The sequence below is a fragment of the Somniosus microcephalus genome, chromosome 31, assembly GCF_052327205.1.
Source record: "Somniosus microcephalus isolate GS21.2 chromosome 31, FLI_Smic_1.0, whole genome shotgun sequence".
Lineage (NCBI taxonomy): Eukaryota > Metazoa > Chordata > Chondrichthyes > Squaliformes > Somniosidae > Somniosus > Somniosus microcephalus.
The window spans coordinates 12,773,925-12,796,273 of record NC_141017.1 but is presented as its reverse complement, the minus strand read 5'-3'; the positions used below and the strand labels follow the sequence as shown (position 1 = coordinate 12,796,273).

The 22,349-nt window shown below is 48.6% G+C and overlaps 1 protein-coding gene across 2 annotated transcripts in view; it reads left to right on the top strand.

Moving 5' to 3' along the window:
* Nucleotides 1-22,180, top strand: part of dsn1 (DSN1 component of MIS12 kinetochore complex) — a 43,485-nt gene extending 21,305 nt beyond the window's left edge. For both annotated transcript variants that reach the window (XM_085971527.1, XM_085971528.1), the window contains 7 exons: nt 419-491; nt 4,250-4,337; nt 5,648-5,707; nt 9,796-9,867; nt 11,225-11,372; nt 19,240-19,327; nt 20,452-22,180. In XM_085971527.1, the coding sequence (XP_085827653.1) occupies nt 419-491; nt 4,250-4,337; nt 5,648-5,707; nt 9,796-9,867; nt 11,225-11,372; nt 19,240-19,327; nt 20,452-20,519 (597 nt within the window). In that variant the 3' untranslated portion in view covers nt 20,520-22,180. The remainder of the gene's footprint in view (nt 1-418; nt 492-4,249; nt 4,338-5,647; nt 5,708-9,795; nt 9,868-11,224; nt 11,373-19,239; nt 19,328-20,451) is intronic.
* Nucleotides 22,181-22,349: the final 169 nt, after the last annotated feature.

Genomic DNA, 22,349 nt, shown 5'->3' with positions numbered 1-22,349 from the left:
AGTACAGTTACAGATTTTACCTATCTAAACTTGGATGTGTAATAAATTGGTTTGTGTGATTTTTATTTTTCCTATCTTTCCCACCCCCACAGTAACACCCAAGGAGTGGGTAGGCAGTCTGCTTCTGGGGCTCCAGCAGTGCTACGGGGAGGGGTGAATTAAAGGGGCCTGGACTCGCTTTTCCCCCTCTTTTTGTGGGAAGCCTTTCATCTCTGCCAGCTTCCACTGGTGTCGCAGCAGAGACCTGTTACTCTGGGAATCACAAGCTTGTGGCTAATTTTGAGCCAACGTGTACCAGTTTAAGGGGACTCACTAATGTACCTTAGCATTCGTGTATATTTGTAAAGATCTTTTTCTTTTGGCTGTCGGCCTTTTAAGATGGCTAGATGTAAAGCTGTTTAATGTGTCTCTCTCTCAGTATACTCTGCAGAAGCTGCAGCGCTCCATGGAGCCACGAGAGGGCTTCAACCCGGAGGCCTTTCAAACAGATGGTGAGTCAGAAATGTCTTCAGTTTGTCGCCTCTATTTATCCTCCAAGCAAAGCTTTTCTTCCTCCTCGGTTAAGCTGAGCACCTTGTGGGTGGAGTTATACTGCACGTGGTGAGGCGAGAGTGTATCGCCTGCGAGTACTCGGCACTCCCATCGACAACAACAACTTTCATTTATATCACAGCTTTAACGTAGTAAATCGTTCCAAGGTGCTTCACGGGAGCGTTATCAGACAACATTTGACCAGGTTTATACTGCCACTCTGTTCTCCAGTCTCAGATTCTGGTCCCCAGGATGGGCACAGGGTTGAGTGTGTGAAGGGGAAACAACCAGCTGTTTCTCGCAGACCTGCTGTTTCTGTCACCTCCGGCATCGTGATAGCATTAGAAGCATGGGGCAACACATTCCACAGACCCTCGTTCTATGCAACCAAACTCCGCCTCTGCAGCCTGTGAGCTGGACTCGGGGGGGGCTGAAGCCTCGAGCTGGCGGAGAACAGGGCAGGGAAACATTCACCTCTACCGAGATGTTCTACAGAGTCTAGCCTGATCAGACCGGAGTTATACTGCCACTTTGGCTTTTGCAGTGTCACAAAAAATGGCAGCGCAATTGCAGCCAAAGATCCAATGATGTGTTTTCCTGGTGGACTAAGAAAGCTCTTCCCTCAGTCTGTGCTCCTGCTGAGGGAAGCTGCCACCCTGAGTTTTCCTGCTTCAGATTGTGGACAAGACCGTTTTATCTTCCCTTGCAGTTGTGTAGTTGAATTGTATGATTTCAAATCCCTCCATGGCCCCGCCCCTCCCTATCTCTGTAACCTCCTCCAGCCCTACAACCCTCCGAGATCTCTGTGCTCCTCCAATTCTGGTATCTTGCGTATCGCCGATTTTAATCGCTCCACCATTGGCGGCCAAGGCTCTGGAATTCCCTCCCTAAACCTCTCCACCTCTCTCTCCTTTAAGATGTTCCTTAAAACCGACCTCTCTGACCAAGCTGTCTTGATATCTCCTGTGGCTTGGTGTCAAATCTTTTTTCATTGATAATGTTCTTGTTAAGCACCTTGGAACGTTTTACTATGTTAAAGGTGCTATAATAATGTAAGTTGTGTTGGGGCCTGTGAATTGAGTAGCTTCATCAGTGTGCTCGTCAGCACTATAGTCTTTATAGAGTTACGGTAAAACTCTACTACAAGCCATTAAATGTAGTTAAGCATGGAGTGTGGTGCGTAACCAGTGCTTGCCTTCACTTCTGCACAAGATCAGAAGTTCAAAAGCTAGTCAACCTGTTGGGTTAACTGCGTATCTTAAAGTGTAGAGACCTACATAGAATAAAATAATAATACCGCCATGCCCAGGAATTGGAACTAGGAGATGAAATAATAGGCAGCGGATGGAATCAGGCCGATATTAATGCTAATTACGTGCTTTCGTATAACCGGGGGTCAGTTTTAAGTAAATACATTAAGATTTAGCTTTGCGCTGGCTTATTAAATTCTGTCACAATACCTAAACAGGTTAAAAAACCAACCTCGCATGCAGAAATCATGTCGCAGCTTAACTTGATACAGTTGTTAGGGAGTTAGTCGGTTTGTCTGTGACTGGAATCTGAGGGAGGAGCCCAGCTGTTCAGTTCAAACACAGATATCCTGTGGCGCTTGTTCCAATGTGTGTTTGGCAGCTTTTACTGAAAATCAGTTGAGCACGATGGGCCGAATGGCCGCCTTCTGTGCGGTATCGTTCTATGATTCTAATTCTACTTGGCTGCAGCCACCTTTGTGAAGATATTTATCGTCCCGCCCTTTTCAAATCAGTCAGTCTGTCTGAAGTTTTTTGAGAGACTGCATCAGGCCCGATAACGTCCGTTGCTGGTGAGAAAAAGAAAGGAACCGCTATTTAGAATGTGTTTGGATCTAATTTAGCACAGCAGTCGTGAGCTGTAAATGTTCGAGTTAAAACGGAGCTCATTAAGCTTAATAATGACTGTTGTATTACTCGTACTATTCACTTATTCTCTAACTGCCATACTCTGTCTCCTGCACACAAGGCGGATCCCGTGAGTTTGTGTGCTGAATCAAACATCGACACCACGAGTTTATCTAGACAAGTGAAAGCACTCCCTGGAATATAGGGAGCTGGGGCTCACCTGCATGATTAGCCTGATCATATTCTAAGCCCTGTAAATCTATAAGCAGTCTCGATGTAAACAGTGAAACGCAGTTACTGGAGAAGGAGGCAAGCTGATCCATAGTATTACATAGAATTTACAGCACAGAAACAGGCCATTTGTCCCAACAGGTCTGTGCCGGTGTTTATGCTCCACACGAGCCTCCTCCCGCCATACTTCAGCCATGGCTCAGTGAGTCGCACTCTCGCTTCTGAGTCAGAAGGTTGTGGGTTCAAGTCCCACTCCAGAGACACACAAATCTAGGCTGACACTCCAGTGCAGTGCTGAGGGTGTGCTGCACTGTTGGAGGTGCCGTCTTTCGGATGTGACTTTAAACTGAGGCCCCGTCTGCCCTCTCGGGTGGATGTAAAAGATCCCATGGCACTATTTCGAAGAAGAGCAGGGGAGTTCTCCCCGGTGTCCTGGCCAATATTTATCTCTCAATCAACATCACTAAACCAGATTATCTGGTCATTATCACATTGCTGTTTCTGGGAGCTTGCTGTGCACAATTTGGCTGCCGCGTTTACTACATTACAACAGAGACTACACTTCAAAAAGTACTTCATTGGCTGTAAAGCGCTTTAGGACGTCCGGTGGTTGTGAGAGGCGCTATATAAATGCAAGTCTGTCTGTCTATCAGCATAAGCTTCTATTCCTTTCTCCCACATGTATTTACCTAGCTTTCTCCTTAAATGTATCTGTGCTATTCACTTCAACTATTCACTTGTGGTAGCGAGTTCCACATTCTAAGCACTCTCTGGGTCCGTTTAATTCCATGTTTGAGCCTGGACTCTCCAATCCACCAGACTCAATTGTGACGTTTTGTGCAGTTGTAAGATGCACCATCTCCTGAAGGTGGACTCTGTCCCATCCAGGGCAGTCTAACCGAGAGTTGTGCGTCAATCATCTGCTACAGCAAGTTGTCATTGAAACCGTACGGCATTGACAGCGGACCGTGCAGAGGCTTTGGCTCACTGTGCATGTTCCCCATGAAAGACTGATGTAACTTCTGAGATGGAATAGATCAAAATGCTTAATCACACAGAAATCACAACAGATTTTGGGTGTTCTCTCTCACTTTTTCTCTCGCTCGTTCAGTCTCTGTCTTTCTCTTTCTCGCTCTTCTCTCCTTCTCTCTTTCTCCTTTCTTTCACCTTGACCCATAGTGCACTATCTCTGGCTGGGAATGTGGATGACCTCTTTTCAAGCCTTTCCCATGGCCACACTGAACTTAGCCACTACACAAAAGTACCTTGAATGGTTGCCCCTCTGAGATTGAGCTTTAACAGTAAAGAGAAGAGGTGAATAGTACCAGTAATACAACAGTCATTATTAAGCTCTTTGTGAAGTAGAAAATAATACGTAGCTCATGACTGCTGCATCAAACTGGATCGAAGCTCATTCTAAATAGCGGACCCGTTCTTTTTCTCACCATCTAGGGAGTTTATCTGGAGAAATGTCTGTCCTTTGGCTGTTCCTGCACGATGGTACAGCCAGGATTAGGAAGCTGGTGCACAGCCTGTGTCCCAGCGTTCCATGGTGCTGCGTGTTTTTCCTCTGCTGTGATTGATTGATCTTTTCTTGGTTGTACCTCCAGCCTCTGATATTTCCAATGACGTTAAGCGCATTGTAGAGACGATGAAGCTAGACGGGACACTGAGGAAATGCACAGAGAAACCAGATGAGTAAGTACCCCAAGTGAAGAGTGAGTCAATACTTAAACATTAACGTTGGAGAGTCCACATTAATCGTTCTTGTAGTTTTAGATGCAGCTTTACGTTTATGTAACTATAAAACATTCTCTCCCTTGGTTCCCATCTGAGAAACAAAAACAGCATGCAGGTGCAGCAGGCGGTTAAGAAGGCAAATGGTATGTTGGCCTTCGTAGCGAGAGGGTTCGAGTACAAGAACAAGGATGTCTTGCTGCAGTTGTACAGGGCCTTGGTGAGACCGCAACTTGAGTATTGTGTGCAGTTTTGGTCGCCTTATCTGAGGAAGGATGTTCTTGCCATGGAGGGAGTGCAGCGAAGATTCACCAGGCTGATACCTGAGATGGCAGGAACGACGTATGAGGAGAGATTGGGTCGATTGGGCTTATACTCGCTGGAGTTTAGAAGAATGAGAGGGGATCTCATTGAAACTTATAAAATTCTAACAGGACTAGACAGACTAGATACAGGAAGGATGTTCCCGATGGTGGGGGAGTCCAGAACCAGGGGTCATAGTCTAAGGATAAGGGGTAAGCCATTTAGGACTGAAATGAGGTGGAATTTCTTCACCCAGAGAGTGGTGAACCTGTGGAATTCTCTACCACAGAAGGCAGTTGAGGCCAATTCATTAAATATATTCAAGAAGGAGTTAGATATATTTTTTAAGGCTAAAGGGATCAAGGGATATGGGGAGAAAGCAGGGAAAGGGTACTGAGTTTGGATGATCAGCCATGATCGCATTGAATGGCGGAGCAGGCTCGAGGGGCCGAATGGCCTACTCCTGCTCCTATCTTCTATGTTTCTATGAGAAGCCATGCTGGAGACCTGCGCTCAGCCACAGCGAGTGACCAGCCGCTCGGGAGATGCGAGAGTGGCTCACTGACTGGCGGTGTGATTTCCGCAAATTCTCTGTGGGGAAGAGCCTGGCCCCATGGAACGGGTATGACTCCCAGTCAGCCTGCACTGCTGGTGCCTGAGATTGCTGCATCTCCTCAAAATTGCAGCTGCGAATTTGTATCTTGCCACACAATGGCTCCTCGCTTTAATAAATACCTGGAGAAGGCCGATTATTTTCACTGCCTCTCCCCAAAGACCAGGCACCGGTGAATGGCACTGGGCTGACATCGAGCTGTTACTGCGCGTGCTCTACTTGTTCTCTGTCTCACGCAGCCCGTGTTTGTTCAAGGGTGTTCTGGCTGTAGTGTGTGATGCCCATAATCCATTGCTGACAGTATGTTTTTGTCCCTGTGCCAGTATTTGTGACCTCGATGGTTCTTAATTTTCAGCGTTCCTCCCACGCCAGGAACCGAGACGATGATGAAGCAACTGAAGGATGACATTTCCAGGTAGGATGTCCCAACCTCTTACTTCATGTTAAAACTCTCTGGCGCAGTGCCTGAGCTGAATCATTGTTCTTTGATGTAATGTTTTCCTGACTGACCTGTTTGGACACCATTCACACCTTTGATTGCTGTGATTATCTCTCTGCCGAGGTGTGATAAAGGGCAGTTAGAAAGATTACCTGTAAACATCTGACATGATTCTCTGACTATATATGCTGTGTCTTTATGCATTTCTCCACTTCACCTGACGAAGGAGCAGCGCTCCGAAAGCTTGTGATTTCAAATAAAGCTGTTGGACTATAACCTGGTGTTGTGTGACTTTTTACATTTGTCCACCCCAGTCCAACTCCGGCATCTCCACACCATGAGCTGAAAGGGGCATTTTCACCCGGTAAACTGCCGTAGAAGCCCCGGAGCTCGATGACTCAATTCAGCAGCACAACTGCATTGTTCCATAACTGACCATTTAATGCTACAAATTTATATTATTTCTATTTTTCTATTTAAAAAAAAAAAAATCTCCCCCAATTTTCTCCAGAAGATATCGACTCCTGCGGGTATAGTGGAGTGGGAGGGAGATCACCAGACTAATGATTAAAAACAAGATCCCGAGTCCGGGGACCAAGTGGGCTTTGCTGGAGCTCCCAGCTGTATCCAGCTGAGTTAAATCAGTTCTAACGAAGGGTTTCGACCTGAAACGTTAACTCTGTTTCTCTCTGCGGATGTTGCCTGGCCTGCTGAGTTTTTCCAGCGTTTTCTGTTGTTATTTCGGATTTCCAGCATCCGCAGTATTTTGCTATCCTAAATCAGTGCAGACTAGGGATAGAATCTTCAATCCTCCCGGTCTGCCGTGCCACACGCGTTTAGAGTCTGAACTATTGGGGACACCCGTCTTCTTTCAAGCACATTGTGAGTTGCCCTGAAGTTGATGGCGCTCAATTCTCGCTGTGCCCTAAATCGGAGGAAAGCTCTCAGAAATTCCCCTCGAGGCAACACCATCACTTTTCAGTGGCGGCCATGGCTCAGTTGGTAGTGCTCTTGTCTCCAAGTCAGAAGGTTGTGGCTTCAGGTCCCAGACACTTAGCACAAAACCTAAGCCGACATTCCAGCGCGGCACTGTCGGAGGCGCCGTCTTTCGGATGAGACGTTAAACCGAGGCCCCGTCTGCCCCCTCAGGTGGACGTAAAAGATCCCATGGCACTATTCGAAGGAGAGTTCTCCCCGGTGTCCTGGCCAATGTTTATCGCTCAGCTAGCAGCACTGAAACAGATTATCTGGTCATTATCACGTTGTAGTTTGTGGGAGCTTGCTGTGCGCAAATTGCCTGCCGTGTTTTCTACATCGCAGCACTGACTACGCTTCAAAAGTACTTCAAAAGCGTTTTGGGAAGTCCTGAGGTGGTAGAAGCGCTTATCAATGCCAGTTACTTCCTTAAACTCTGACTGTATTCCTTTTCCTCAAAGTTTGTGAATTGTAGCTCTTCGCAGTGTGCTGCAGCTCCAGATACTGGTGCGTTGCCAAGAGAGGGGGCTGGGCACTGATCCACGGCAGGGCGGGAGAGCTAGTGGCCAGTCCTCGGGGCTGGCACCTGAGTTTGGTGTGTTACACCAAGCCAGCAGTCCCACTGCCTTCCTGCTGGTGGTGCTGTTGGCCTTTTGGTTTAAAGCTGTTGGTGCCCTGATGTTCCAGGATAGCAATTTCATACAAAGCGAGCTATATTCTTAACTGGGGGGTTTGTCAGTACGGGAGGTGGCTCCGATCAGGAGGCCTTGGCGTTTGTGTGCAGCTTAGTGCTTCAGCACTTGAATTCCTCCCCTTCTCTCCAGGGTGCTGACTCACCTTGGGGTGCGGTTCCACGGGCGTCGACAGCTCTCTGGTGCCTTGCCCAAGAGCACAGGCCGGAACGTTCACAGGCTGTTTAACCTTGAAGTGCATGACAGGCAGCCTCCACCCAAGCCCTTCCCAGCACAGGTCGCTGAATGACGACGAGGAGCGATGATCCTGGCGGACTCTTTCTGTCCCTCCCTTAGACCAGCGTCGTTGGTGTCCCTGTGGTACCTCTGCACTACTCTGGCCGAGGTCAGCTCACATAGGAGCACAAACGAGGCATCAAACCCGAGATCCTCCAGGCCTGTGTGGCTCAATCGCAGAGCACACTTACCCACTGAATCATCGGGAGAGAGCTTTCAGCAGCTTTGGTGTCATCATGAGGGGAAGTGAATGGGAATGGAATCGGGGCCAAGCCATTTCAGCTGACGAGTTAATATTGGCCATGCCTAGCTTTGCATTGGAAAGGGTGGAAAGATAGCCTGTGTGTATTTTTATATATTTTTTTGTGTGTGTGTATACTTTATATATGTGTGTGTGTGTATATATATATATATAAGTGTATATATATATTTTTTATATATATATGTTGGAATATGAGATTCGAGATCAACAGTACTGCTTCCTTGTGCGCAACATCTAAGGAACATCAACTGAAGCTAAACTAATGTATGATATTCCAGAATGTGGATACTAACCCAGTGTGCGAGTGGTTCTCTAGTCCTGCAATAGTTTGCAGTGTAATAACTTGTGTCCAGTTTTAATCTGGGCTCCCCCAATTGCTCAGTGAGTAGCGCAGAGCAGGACAGCCCCCGGTTCGATCCCCGACCTCGGATAGCTGATCCCAGTTAATGGAGAGGGAGTGACCCCCGGGGTAACAGAGTGTCCTGTGAGTCACCCCCCCGGGGTAACAGTGAGTGTCCTGTGATTCACCCCCCCGGGGTAACAGTGAGTGTCCTGTGATTCACCCCCCGGGGTAACAGAGTGTCCTGTGAGTCACCCCCCGGGGTAACAGTGAGTGTCCTGTGATTCACCCCCCCGGGGTAACAGTGAGTGTCCTGTGATTCACCCCCCCGGGGTAACAGTGAGTGTCCTGTGATTCACCCCCCCGGGGTAACAGTGAGTGTCCTGTGATTCACCCCCCGGGGTAACAGAGTGTCCTGTGATTCACCCCCCCGGGGTAACAGTGAGTGTCCTGTGATTCACCCCCCCCGGGGTAACAGTGAGTGTCCTGTGATTCACCCCCCCGGGGTAACAGTGAGTGTCCTGTGATTCACCCCCCGGGGTAACAGAGTGTCCTGTGATTCACCCCCCCTGGGTAACAGTGAGTGTCCTGTGATTCACCCCCCCGGGGTAACAGTGAGTGTCCTGTGATTCACCCCCCGGGGTAACAGTGCGTGTCCTGTGATTCACCCCCCGGGGTAACAGTGAGTGTCCTGTGATTCACCCCCCGGGGTAACAGTGAGTGTCTTGTGATTCACCCCCCCGGGGTAACAGTGAGTGTCCTGTGATTCACCCCCCCGGGGTAACAGTGAGTGTCCTGTGATTCACCCCCCGGGGTAACAGTGAGTGTCTTGTGATTCACCCCCCCGGGGTAACAGTGAGTGTCCTGTGATTCACCCCCCGGGGTAACAGTGAGTGTCCTGTGATTCACCCCCCAGGGTAACAGTGAGTGTCCTGTGATTCACCCCCCCCCCCCCCCCCGGGGTACCAGTGAGTGTCCTGTGATTCACCCCCTGGGGTAGAAGTTCACTAATCATTACGTTCCTTCACGTATTGTATGTAAAGTGTTGGTTTGCAATTGACCTTGCCTCTCAGGAATGTTTATTTGTTCACCTTTCCGGTGACGGCAGAAACACAGGTGGGGGGAGCAGGCGAGGTTCCGGCTTCCACCTAATGATCTGTTCACTGTTCTGCCCTCCAGGTCACGCTATCATATGATTAGATAATGCACAGTGAAGGTAACCTGATCATAAGGGACACTGGGTCCACTTACGGAAGATCGTGATGGCGACAAATCTGAGAGAATATCTAGAGCAGAACTGAGTGAGTGGGTGACAAACGAGGGCAGGATGGGGTTCAGCTATAACGTTCCCCACAATGGGATAGTCAGCTGTCGATGCTCTGGATTATGGCCTCTTGAGTATGGTACACTCCAGGGTGCTTGGTGACCTAGAAACCTCACTGGGCAAAGAGGCAACGCCTTCAAGGGAAGGAAAACTAGCAACAAAATTCTTCACCCTGTGCTGCTTTTTCTGTTGCAGGTTAAAGGTCGAGTGTAACGCTTGGGACCAACTGGTGGAGGTCTATCGCCGAAACGCCGAGCACGCAGCCGTGTAAGTTTCTCGCCAGTCGGTGATTGATTGATTGGTCAGTTGGGTGTCTGATACACTTGAACCGCCTCACTGTCTGTGAGAATCAAATTAATCCATTCCGAACTATACAAACGTATGACTCCTCGTGTGGACTCTCCTGTAGAGACATAACATGCGCTTGAACACAAGACCCCAGTGATCTGAAGCTCAGTAGACCTTTCTCTCCTTGCCCTCTTTCCCTTGTTTTTTTTTTAACCGTTATTCCCATTGTATTTGGGTTGGAACCAATGCCTGACCTTCCAGGTCTAAATGATGCCAGCTCACCTCAGTCTTTTCATTCCCAGCCGCGGCTCAGCAGTAGCACACTCGCATCGAGTCAGAAGGTTGTGGGTTCCAGTCCCACTCCGGAAACTTGAGCACATAATCCAGGCTGACACTCCCAGTGCAGCGCTGAGGGAGTGCTCCACTGTCGGAGGTGCCGTCTTTCGGATGAGACGTTAAACCGAGGCCCCGTCTGCTCTCAGGTGGAGATAACAGATCCCATGGCACTATTCGAAGAAGAGCAGGGGAGTTCTCCCCGGTGTCCTGGCCAATATTTATCCCTTAACCAACATCACTAAAACAGATCATCTGGTCATTTGTGTGAGGGCGGGGGGGGGGGCGGGTGGAATGCTTACATGGCCATAACCTAATTGAGGAAGGTAGACGGATACTTTTCACATTTCTCCCCTAACCTGGGAAGAACCTGCTATTCGCTGGGCTCCAATTCCACAGCGCCGTGACTTTCTTTAAGTGTGAGTCGAGGCAGCGGGTCTGAGAGGCGCTAAAGTGGGAAGGGAAAACAAGCCAGGAGTCCCACTCCCTTCGCGATCCAGTCACCTCTGCCAGAAGGTGCCAGTGTGGCGACAGGATTGGGCTCGTGCTGTGACACCCTCTTCCCTCCAGTCCAACAGCCTGATACTTGCTGTCTGAGAATATAGCTGAAGCATGGCCGTCTGGGTGAGGTACGACAGTCCCAACGCACCTAGGACTGTATCCGATAAAGGGGAGATGTTAACAAACCGTTTTATTTCAATTGTAATGTTAATGGTGAAATTCTCAGTAAAAAATGGCAACCAAAGTAACAGAGCCAATCAGTAACCTGGCCAGTCAGATCCACTGGGCGGAGGAGTGGAGAGAGATCTGGGTACAGGCACACTCTCCGCCTGATCAACAAAAGGTTTCCAACCTGATTGTTAACAAAACGCTTTCTCCAAAAGCCTTTACTGTCCTGTGGAGAGAGACGGAGGGAGTAACTAGGCTGATCCGCCGTTCTGACGTTGAAATCCAGTTTCCTGTCGCCGTTCATTAAAAGATCTTTTAATTTTATTTATTTCAGTGATTTGGAGCAGGCAAAAGTGGCTGGAGGGACACTAGAACCGATCCCTGTGATGGAGAATTCGCAGATGGATGTGATCAGGAGCAAGCCGGATTATAAGTGCATTCTAGATAAGGACATCCCGATTCTCCAGAACATGGAATGTATAGTGAGTACAGGGCGGGGCGGAGGTGGGGAGGGGGCAGAGGGTCGTGGGGTGGGACTAGTGGGGAGGCAAGCTGGAGGTCTGGGGCGGGGACAGAGTGCCAGGGGCAGGCCAGTGAGGCGGGGGCAGTGGGGAGGGGGCAGTAGGTCTGGGGCGGGGACAGAGTGCCGGGGGCAGGTCGGTGAGGCGGGGGCAGTAGGTCTGGGGCAGAGTGTTTTTTAACTGCGAGTCGGAGGGCTCGGATTGACCTGTTTTTAATGTGGGGTGAAAGACCGAGCCTTTTGATCCACATTCCCTGCACGTTGGTGGCAATGCTGGAGTCCCTTAGCCGCTCCCTTGGGACTGTGCCCTTTCCGGGTTGGCATTGAGCCGAGGAGGTGGAGCGAGCTGCTGTTTGTGGCACAGCCTGGCCGGTGAGATCGGTTTGGGCAACTTTCACCCGAGTGCAGCTGCAGTGGGAGCGGTGAAGACCGGCAGCTGGATGTCAACAGCTAGAATAAAGAGGGAGCCGAGTCGGAGCAGCTGGAATAGTTTCCATATCGTGTCGGTGGGACAGGCTCACGGGGGTCTCCGAGGTTTCCTGCTGGATGGATCCATGCTCAGTATTTTCCTCTTGACTCCGTTCTGATTTGGCAGTCTCGCTGGTCCAGTCTCCTCAGGGCAGGGATGAGGGGTGATGTTGGACACTTTCAATGTGTCTCCAAACTATGGCAGATGGAGTTCAATGTGGAGTAGTGCAAAGGGATTTAGGCGTCCATGTACACAAAGCACTAAAAGTTAGTCCTCATCTTCCGATTAGGCACTTTACAGCCTTCCGGACTCAATATCGAGTTCAACAATTTCAGATCATAACCTCGGCCCCTATTACATTTTTATATTTTTTATCCACACTTTTGGTTTGTGTCTTTTCCTTTTTTCTCTCTCCCACATGGCAACTGTCTCTCACTCTGCCAGCGCATTTCACACTTCATCTCGAGCCATCCTTTGGTTCTTTACCTGTCCTATTACCATCTCGTCTCGCCTTGAATATCTCTTCATGTCTCTTCACCTCTCACCGACCTTCCCTTTTGTTCTTTCATCCCCTCCCCCATTTCCCAGCCCCCAAACTTGCTTTTTAATCTGTTTCATTTCCTGCTTTTTTTTCTCAGTCCTGACGAAGGGTTTCGACCCGAGACGTTGACTCTGTTTCTCTCTCCATGGATGTTGCCTGGCCTGCTGAGTTTTTCCAGCGTCTTCACAGAATCACAGAAACCCCACAGTGCAGATAGAGGCCATTTCGGCCCATCGAGCCTGCACCGACACATATCCCACCCTATCCCCGTAACCCCACGTATTTAATCCCCCTAACACTAAGGGTCAATTTATCATAGCCAATCAACCTAACCCGCACATCTTTGGACTGTGGGAGGAAACCGGAGCACCCGGAGGAAACCCACGCACACACGGGGAGAATGTGCAAACTCCACACAGACAGTCACCCGAGGCCGGATTCGAACCCGGGTCCCTGGCGCTGTGAGGCAACAGTGCTAACCACTATGCCACCGTGCTGCCCTGTCTTCTGTTGTTATTACTGAAAGTTAGTGCACAGGTACAAAGAGCAATCATCCACTTTGGACCTAAGAAAGATCGATCAGATTATTTTCTAAATGTCGAGAAGCTGGGAACTGGAGGAGCGGAGAGATTTAGGGATCTATGTACAGAAATCACTAAAAGCTAGTGGACAGGTACAGAAAATAATTAAAAAGCGAATGGACTGTTGGCCTTTATCTCGAGAGGGCTGGAACACAAAGAGGTGGGAGTTATGTTACAGCTGTACCGAGCTCTGGAGAAACCCCATCTGGACACTGCGTTCAGTTCCGGTCACTGCACCTTGTAAGATTTGGATCACAGGTCACACACAGATTAGCCAAAGGGACTTGGGAGTCATATCATAGTTCGTTTTATTAAGGATATAACACACAATCAGGATAGACATAGTAGGCATACAACCTGTAACAGATGAGAACAGTTTACCGGCCTCGGAATGAACGGTGGTCTCTGATCCCTGCAGCCTGCGGCAGCGGTCTCTTCCTCTTTGGTTGTCTCCCGAGCTGGTGGAGCTGTTACGTCGAAGCTAGCATGAATCCACCCCGGGGAAGCTCTCCCGCTCTGCCTAGTTTTCCCTTTTGGCTGCCCGTTTATATACCTTATTTCGGGGGGACGGTGGATACCTTACGTTAACCGTTTGTTACCCATTCAATTGTCCAATTACAGGGGAATAGGTACCTGCGGCAGCCCTCGCCTGTCCCCATGAGATCAACCCTCCACTTGTGTGGACATCTTGCACTTTCTCCGAGACAGTATGTTTATCATTAGGCTCCTTACTCGACCTCTTATCAGGCCTAGCTATGCCTACATGAAGGCCTGTTTCTGCGTTAAGCCCTTGTAAACGACCTCAGCTCTTTGTGTAACTCCTTATCTGACATGATTGGAATTTTTCTGTGTCATCAGCTTATGGTGGCTGCTGAGCTCAGCAAACCCATTTCTTTTATAAAACCATTCTTTAACAATTCACGATTTCTTACAATTTCATAAGAACATAAGAAATAGGAGCAGGAGTCGGCCATTTGGCCCCTCGAGCCTGCTCCGCCATTCAATAAGATCCTGGCTGATCTACCTCAACTCCACTATCCCCATATCCCTTGATTCCCTTAATATCCAAAAATCTATCGATCTCTGTCTTGAATATACTCAATGACTGAGCCTCCACAGCCCTCTGGGGTAGAGAATTCCAAAGATTCACCACCCTCTGAGTGAAGAAATTTCTCCTCATCTCAGTCCTAAATGGCCGACCCATTATTCTGAGACTGTGACCCCTGGCTCTAGACTCCCCAGCCAGAGGAAACATCCTCCCTGCATCTACCCTGTCAAGCCCTGTAAGAATTTTGTATATTTCAATGAGATCACCTCTCATTCTTCTAAACTCCAGAGAATATATGTAAGAAATCACACAACACCAGGTTATAGTCCAACAGCTTTATTTGAAATCACAAGCTTTCGGATCGCTGCTCCTTCGTCAGGTGAAGTGGAGAGATGCATAAAAACACAGCTTATATAGTCAGAGAATAATGTCATGTTTACAGGTAATCTTTCTAACTGCCATTTATCACACCTCAGCAGAGAGATAATCACAGCAATCAAAGGTGTAAATGGTGTCCAAACAGGTCAGTCAGGAAAACATTACATCAAAGAACAATGAGGTTTGGACACCATTTACACCTTTGATTGCTGTGATTATCTCTCTGCCGAGCTGTGATAAATGGCAGTTAGAAAGATTACCTGTAAACATCTGGCATTATTCTCTGACTATATAAGCTGTGTTTTTATGCATCTCTCCACTTCACCTGATGAAGGAGCAGCGCTCCGAAAGCTTGTGATTTCAAATAAAGCTGTTGGACTATAACCTGGTGTTGTGTGATTTCTTACATTTGTCCACCCCAGTCCAACACCGGCATCTCCACACCAGAGAATATAGGCCTAGTCTACTCAATCTGCTCTCATACGACAATCCCCCTCCCATCCCAGGAATCAGTCTGGTGAACCTTCGTTGCACTCCCTCTATGGCAAGTATATCCTTCCTTAGGTAAGGAGACCAAAACTACACAATACTCCAGGTGTGGTCTCACCAGGGCCCTATATAATTGCAGTAAGACGTCTTTACTCTTATACTCAAATCCTCTTGTAATAAAGGCCAACATACCATTTGCTTTCCTAATTACTTGCTGTACCTGCACGTTAACTTTCAGTGATTCGTGTACAAGGACACCCAGGTCCCTCTGAACACCAACATTTCCCAATCTCTCACCATTTAAAAAATACTCTGCTTTTCTATTTTTCCTACCAAAGTGGATAACTTCACATTTCTCCACATTATATTCCATTTGCCATGTTCTTGCCCACTCACTTCGCTTGTCTATATCCCCTTGAAGCCTCTTTGCAGCCTCCTCACAACTTACATTCCCACCCAGCTTTGTATCATCAGCAAACTTGGATATATTACATTTGGTCCCTTCATCCAAATCATTGATGTAGATTGTGAATAGCTGAGGCCCAAGCACTGATCCTTGCGGTACCCCACTAGTTACAGCCTGCCAACCTGAAAATGACCCGTTTATTCCCACTCTCTGTTTCCTGTCTGTTAACCAATCCTCAGTCCATGCTAGTATATTACTCCCAATTCCCTGAGCCCTAATTTTGTTTAATAACCTCTTGTGTGGCACCTTATCAAATGCCTTCTGAAAATCCAGACACCATATCCACTGGTTTCCCCTTATCTATTCTGCTAGTTACAACCTCAAAAAATAGATTTGTCAAACACGATTTCCCTTTCATAAGTCCGTGCTGACTCTGCCCAATCCTATTATTATTTTCTAAGTGCCCTGTTACCACGTCCTTAATAATAGATTCTAGCATTTTCCCTACTAATGATGTCAGGCTAACTGGTCTGTCGTTCCCTGTTTTCTCTCTCCCTCCTTTCTTAAATAGTGGGGTTACATTTGCTACCTTCCAATCCGCGGGAACCGTTCCAGAATCTATGGAATTTTGGAAAATGACAACCAATGCATCCACTATCTCTATAGCCTCCTCTTTCAAAACCCTAGGATGTAGGCCATCGGGTCCAGGGGATTTATCGGCTTTCAGTCCCATTAATTTCTCCAGTATTTTTTTACTAATACTAATTTCTTTCAGTTCCTCATTCTCGCTGGACCCTTGGTTCTCCAGGAAGGCTATATCGGCCTTGGAGAGGGAGCAGTGCAGATTCACCAGAATGATACCGGGGCTGAAAGGGTTAAATTATGAGGACAGTTTGCACAGACTTGGCTTGTATTCCCTGGATCATATTAAGTTGAGGGGTGATCTACTTGAGGTGTTTAAGATGTAATAATGTATTTAGGGAGAAACTGCTTCCTCTGGTGGGAGAGTCCAGAACAAGGGGGCAGAACCTTAGAATTAAAGCTCGGCCGTTCAGGGGTGATGTCAGGAAGCACTTCTTCACACAAAGGGTAGCGGAAATCTGGAACTCTCTCCCCCAAAAAGAGCTGTTGAGGCTGGGGGTCAATTGAAAATTTCAAAACTGAGATTGATAGATTTTTGTTAGGCAAGGGTGTTGAGGGTTACGGAACCAAGACGGGTAGATGGAGTTAAGTTACAGATCAGCCATGATCAAATTAATTGAATGGCGGAACAGGCTCGAGGGGCTGAATGGCCTCCTCCTGTTCCTGTGTGTCGTGTGTGATTCGGTCAACCCTGTAACTGACAGTGAAGTGCGAGAAAGGTACACAGCAACGACATTCCAATACCTGTCCTTTGAGTGCATTAAGCTATCCCTGCAGTTTATGGGGTACGTTTAGTTTTGGAGGGGATGACTTTGTGATGTGAAGGTGGTTGGTTTTAAGGAATTGGGATAATTTTTCCCCTTTTGTATAAAGCAGCCATGGGCTGTTGAGGCAGCACCATCACTCCGCTAACACGGCACCAAAGCACCGTAACCTGGCTCCAGTGTTGGGTTGCAGGGAAGAGGTTTTCCTTCTGTCTGAGCTGGGTTGGAGACCCACAGCTGTGAAAGTGCTGCTGGTGACCCCTCCCGTCCTGCCAGGGACATGTGACCCTGCCCTGTCAGCAGGAGGAGACCTCCGGGGATGAGATTGGGAATTCCCGTTATGGGGAAAATGCCTCTCTACCACTTGATGCACAGTGTTCAAAGTTTTATCTGGAATATATTTAACGTACATATTTCTCTGCTCGTTGCTCATTGGATGCCAAGGATAGAGCGGTGACACATTGAGCTAAACTTGCTGCTGGCTCCCTCTAAACCCCCAGGACTGGGCCCAATTCACTCTCCCACCTGCGCCGTGTAGAAGCTTACCCAGCCGCTGCTGTATTCCAGGTGCTGCCGCTTGTTGTATCTCGCCCAACAGACGGACGGCAGCAGGTCTTCAGACTTCTCGAGAGCTCACCACCCCACCGGCTGCAACGGGGGGGTTTTAGCCGCAATCCACGGCGATGTGGGGACCTGATCCCCAGCCGTACTTCCCATGTACGGCCTGTAAAACTGGGCGTGTGACTCGCTGCTTGCTGCGGGCTCCTGTGTGCACACACTGGGAGGTAGGACAGTTCGGTCCGTGCTGCTGTCTTGTCCTTTACCAGCACAGGGATTTTAGATAGTGTGTGACGCCTTAAACACACAGTTAATGGTTTGGATCGTGAGTCAAGGACGCAATGATTGTTGTTATTGGAGCTGCAGAAACCTGGGCATTCTGTGTAAGCCAGCTGAGAAATCATGTGAGGCGATATATCTCTGCTCATCGTGCCAGCATCTCTCTCGTGATTTTTGACATACCACTAATGGATAAGGGCAATAGAACTGTGGATTAATCACTAGTCTCCCAGTCCCCTCTCCTTCCCACCCTGCTACCCTCAAATCCAAAGGCAAACAGCACAAGAATTTCTAAAACATGTTAAAACTGATGCTATAGCTTCCCCTCGCCCCCAACCCAGAAATCCTAACCTATCCTAGAATCCACCAGAACGACCTCCTAGGACACAAGCCACCCCTCACCATGGGGGCATTAGCCCCATCTACCTCCAAAGATTTCTCCTGAACTATCCGCACACTCCCACTTTGGTCCAGCGTGGAGTCCCACAAGCAGCCTGGCATCGGAAGGATGTCACCAGCTTCGACCATCTGCTCCGCCAAGGGCAGCTTGCCAGAAAATGCCCCTCGCCCAGTGAGACTAATACTGCTGGCCTCAGGGCTGGCTTCACTCCCAGGACCCAGTGACCCTCTAACCTTGCTACGCAATGACCCCCCTCGTAACTCTACCTTCAAACAGTGACACCCCTACAGATTAATCGCCTTCCTGTTCACCGTGTCTGACTAGACGTCACGGGAAAAATCAAAAGGGGCCGGGGAGCGAGGCTCGAGCCACAAATAAAGAAATCTGGGGACAGAGTGTGAACTCGAGCTCGCCCGTCACCGGGAGCCTGTACAGTGGGCTCCAACCCTTCACCTCCATTCCTCCATATAGAAAGTAAGCAGCCAGGGATTTGAATCGGCCGCTTGCTGCACTGAGGAGCCGTTGAGTTTGTGATGTAAAGTCCGATGTACTTCAAGCTGCGATTAAATACATAGATACGTAGAAGATAGGAGCAGGAGTAGGCCATTCGGCCCTTCGAGCCTGCTCCGCCATTCAATGCAATCATGGCTGATCATCCAAATTCAGTACCCTGTCCCTGCCTTTTCCCCATATCCCTTGATCCCTTTAGCCTTAAGAAATATATCCAACTCTTTCTTGAATATACTTAATGAACTGGCCTCCACCACCCTCTGTGGCAGAGAATTCCACAGGTTCACCACTCTCTGGGTGAAGAAATTCCTCCTCATTTCAGTCCTAAATGGCTTACCCCTTATCCTTAGACTATGACCCCTGGTTCTGGACTCCCCGGCCATCGGGAACATCCTTCCTGCATCTAGTCTGTCCAGGCCTGACAGAATTTTATAGGTTTCGATGAGACCCCCTCTCAATCTTCTAAACTCCAGCGAATATAAGCCCAGTTGACACAATCTCTCCTCATACATCATTCCTGCCATCCCAGGTATCAGTCTGGTGAATCTTCGCTGCACTCCTTCCATGGCAAGAACGTCCTTCCTCAGGTAAGGCGACCAAAACTGCACACAATACTCAAGGTGTGGTCTCACCAAGGCCCTGTACAACTGCAGCAAGACATCCTTGTTCTTGTACTCGAACTACGAAGTAGTTGCTCCATACTTGATGTTGGGAATGGCGGTTTTCAGATTACAGTGATTACATGAAATTCTGATCTCTTGTAGATGGACCAGCTGCAGCTGACCATGGGCCTGATTAACAGAGCCAGACAGGAATGGGATTCCTGCCTGCAAAATATATCTGAAGAACTGGGTGAGTTTCTCCGCTGCTTTGTGTCCTGCCCAGAGTCAGGCCCCACATTTAACCTGTCTCCAGATACAACAGTCGGGCGGCTGGCTGTGCAACATCTGAAACCTGCTCTGAGGCACACTGAGGGAATCTGCCGGCTCGCTCAGTCACCAGTTCTCACTCTTCCATCCCTGGGATTTACTGAGCGGGGTGGGGGGTAAGGAAGCAGAATCATCCCAGCTATTTGTAAGCATCCCCTTGCGATGAGCTTCAGAATGACATTGAGCAGTTGGATCACCTGCTGCCTGGGCTTTGGCTGGGGCTGGTGGTCAGCTTGAAGTGTCTTGGACTGTCTGAAGCCTTTACCTTGTAAATGCTAATTCGCATCCTGCAGAGAGATAATAGACTCTCTGGAATCTTTGTTACACTGATCATCATAAAAATAGGATGAGATTTGTCAAATCTTTTTAAAAAGACTTTCCCACAGTATTGTAATCCTTTACTAAGATGGTGTCTGACAGTGTCCCAGTGTTCTGTGTCAGTCGTGGATCAGTGGGCAGCACTCTCGTCTCTGAGTCAGAAGGTTGTAGGTTCAAGTCCCGCTCCAGACACTTGAGCACCAAGGTTGATATTCCTGGTGCATTGTCGGAGGTCCCGTTCAAAAAAGTACGTCATTGGCCGTAAAGCGCTTTGGGATGTCCGGTGGTCGTGAAAGGCGCTATAGAAATGCAATTCTTTCTTTATGTGGATCCCTGCCCTTGCCCCATGTTCAGGGGTATTGTAACATAGTGTTACGTGTCTGTAGAACGCTGCTTTTCACCAGCTCGGTGTTGAAGGCCACACGAGAAGCAGCAGCTCGAGGGAATGCTGCTCCATGCCAGACCTAGAGTGACGGGGCAGTGGAGAAGCCAAGTGGACCTTTCACTGGTTGTGGAGGCTGAGAGTGTGTCCGTGCTGGGGAGGAAAGAGCGCGAGTTGATTTAACCCCCGGCCCAGAGCAAAGAGAACAGTGGCCACACACCGAGTGTGGTCAGGGCCTTGGATGGGTGGCGGTGGAGTGGGCAGACAGTGAGTGCCACTGGTGTAGATAGTTCGGCACACTCGATGGTAGAACAAATCTGCATTCTGAGTTTTTCGTTTCTCTGCAGCATCCCGAACGTTCAAAGGGCTGGAAGAGAGTCCGGTACAGAAATTTCTAACGACAATGAAGGAGTAATGGAGGGAGGCAAGGTGGCCGGAAATCTTCTCGCTGAGCTTCTCGTGCCCTGTGACTGAAGCACGTTGTAGGAACCTGGTCTTTGCTCAGGATCTTAACCTGAGACTTTAACGCTTTTTGCACCTTATACTGCCGTTAAAGAGGCTGGTAATGCTCTGCACCCCCTCCCGCCTCCTTTCCCCGGGTTCGGGCTCAGCAGTGAAAGGCAGCCCCTAATCTAGCATTTAGCCCCACGGATCTAAAGTGGGGAGCACCACAGATGGTGAACAAGCAAAGCGCCACCAGCCCGGGTCCCACAGGATCGCTAACCAGTGATCGTGTCTGCTTAGGAATGTCGAGTGGGATCGGGTACCGGCTCGGCTGTGATGCCTCCTACAGTGGATTACCCTGCTGATACTCGCTGACTCGGCTTATGTGAAGAATGGTCACTCGGAGCGAAATATGAAAGGGCTGCGGGAGCCTGTGACACTGAAGCAAGTCAGAAAGGGAGAGAATTGATGCTAATGTGATTAAAATAACTGACACCTGAGGGAGCTAAAGCAGCCCTTAACCGCAATGATCGTAACTTTTTTTAATTTGTAAGATTATGTTTTATTAACTTGGTATCTATGACTCAGCAGCTGCTCCCATGTTGGACTGAACTCTCCAAGGACTTGGTGTAAGCCTGCAGCAACCTCGCTGTTATTGTAAATTAAGATTTAATGATTCACCGACTGAATGGGAGATGTTCCAGGTCCGCATCTTCTGTCCGTTCTTTTCCCGCAAGCACTGCCATCCTGAGGTGCGGCTACACTGGTTCCCACGGGTCTCGCCGCATTGATGTGTGCACATCGCGTGTCAGTGGGCTGTGGAAGTGTGGGGAGCCGCTCAGCCAAGCATCGCCTCGCCTCGCCTGTTCATGCTCTCCGGTGGTGGGGCCGCTGGATAGCGATCGGGAGACTAAACCCTGGCTGATTCATTATTTGGGTTTTATCTAGTCCAGGGGTGCCGAGACCAGTTGTAGCCATTGTTCTGTTGTCCTGCCTGATCTCGGCTAACCCAGCACGGACCAGGAGTGGAACCTGCGACATTCCTGGCTTAATTTTAAAAGCTTTCGTTCGGACAGAATTAAGGAATGACATTTCCACATCAGAACCATTTGCCACATTTTGTGCTTATTATTTGCAAATAGGAAATTCAAGGCCCTGCTGGAAGGTAAATTCCATCCCTCGGGTTGACACTTCCATTCCTAAATACCCGGCGTTTTTAGAGCACTAACCAGTCAGGAGAGCTTGTTACTATTTAAAGATAAATCTGACCAACCCAACTCGAGCTACTGGTTGGCGAGTGGTTCTGAGAGATGAGGAACCCAGGAGCCTTTCACCAGCAGGTTTCCTACGACAGAAAGCCAGGTACAGTACTTGGGTCGTTCACCTGTTTGCAAAAACCAGCAACCACAAGGCAGGAATGACGCACTCTGTTACTCCCCCAAGTATTTAAAAGTGTTGCAGACATAAGCACCTCCTCGGTGGAGTTAATCTGTTCCTGTCTCTCTCAACTCGAGATTGTTGGCCATGTCTGTCTTCTGCTTCCAGAGTTCTTTAACTGCTGTTACCTTTCTGTATATGGTTTGTAAATTGTATAGTCGGTTGTACATTAAAGTGTGTTTTTTGCACAGATTATTCCTGACTGCTCTGTTTCATCCAGTGTATATAGCGATGGAGCCTGTGCAGGTGTTAGTGTCCCATTCCTTAAATTATACTTTAAAAAAAATCCTCAGTCACTGTGTGGTAGTGTAGTGATTATATTGCTGGGCTAGTAATCCAGAGACTACCATGGCAGTTTGAGAAT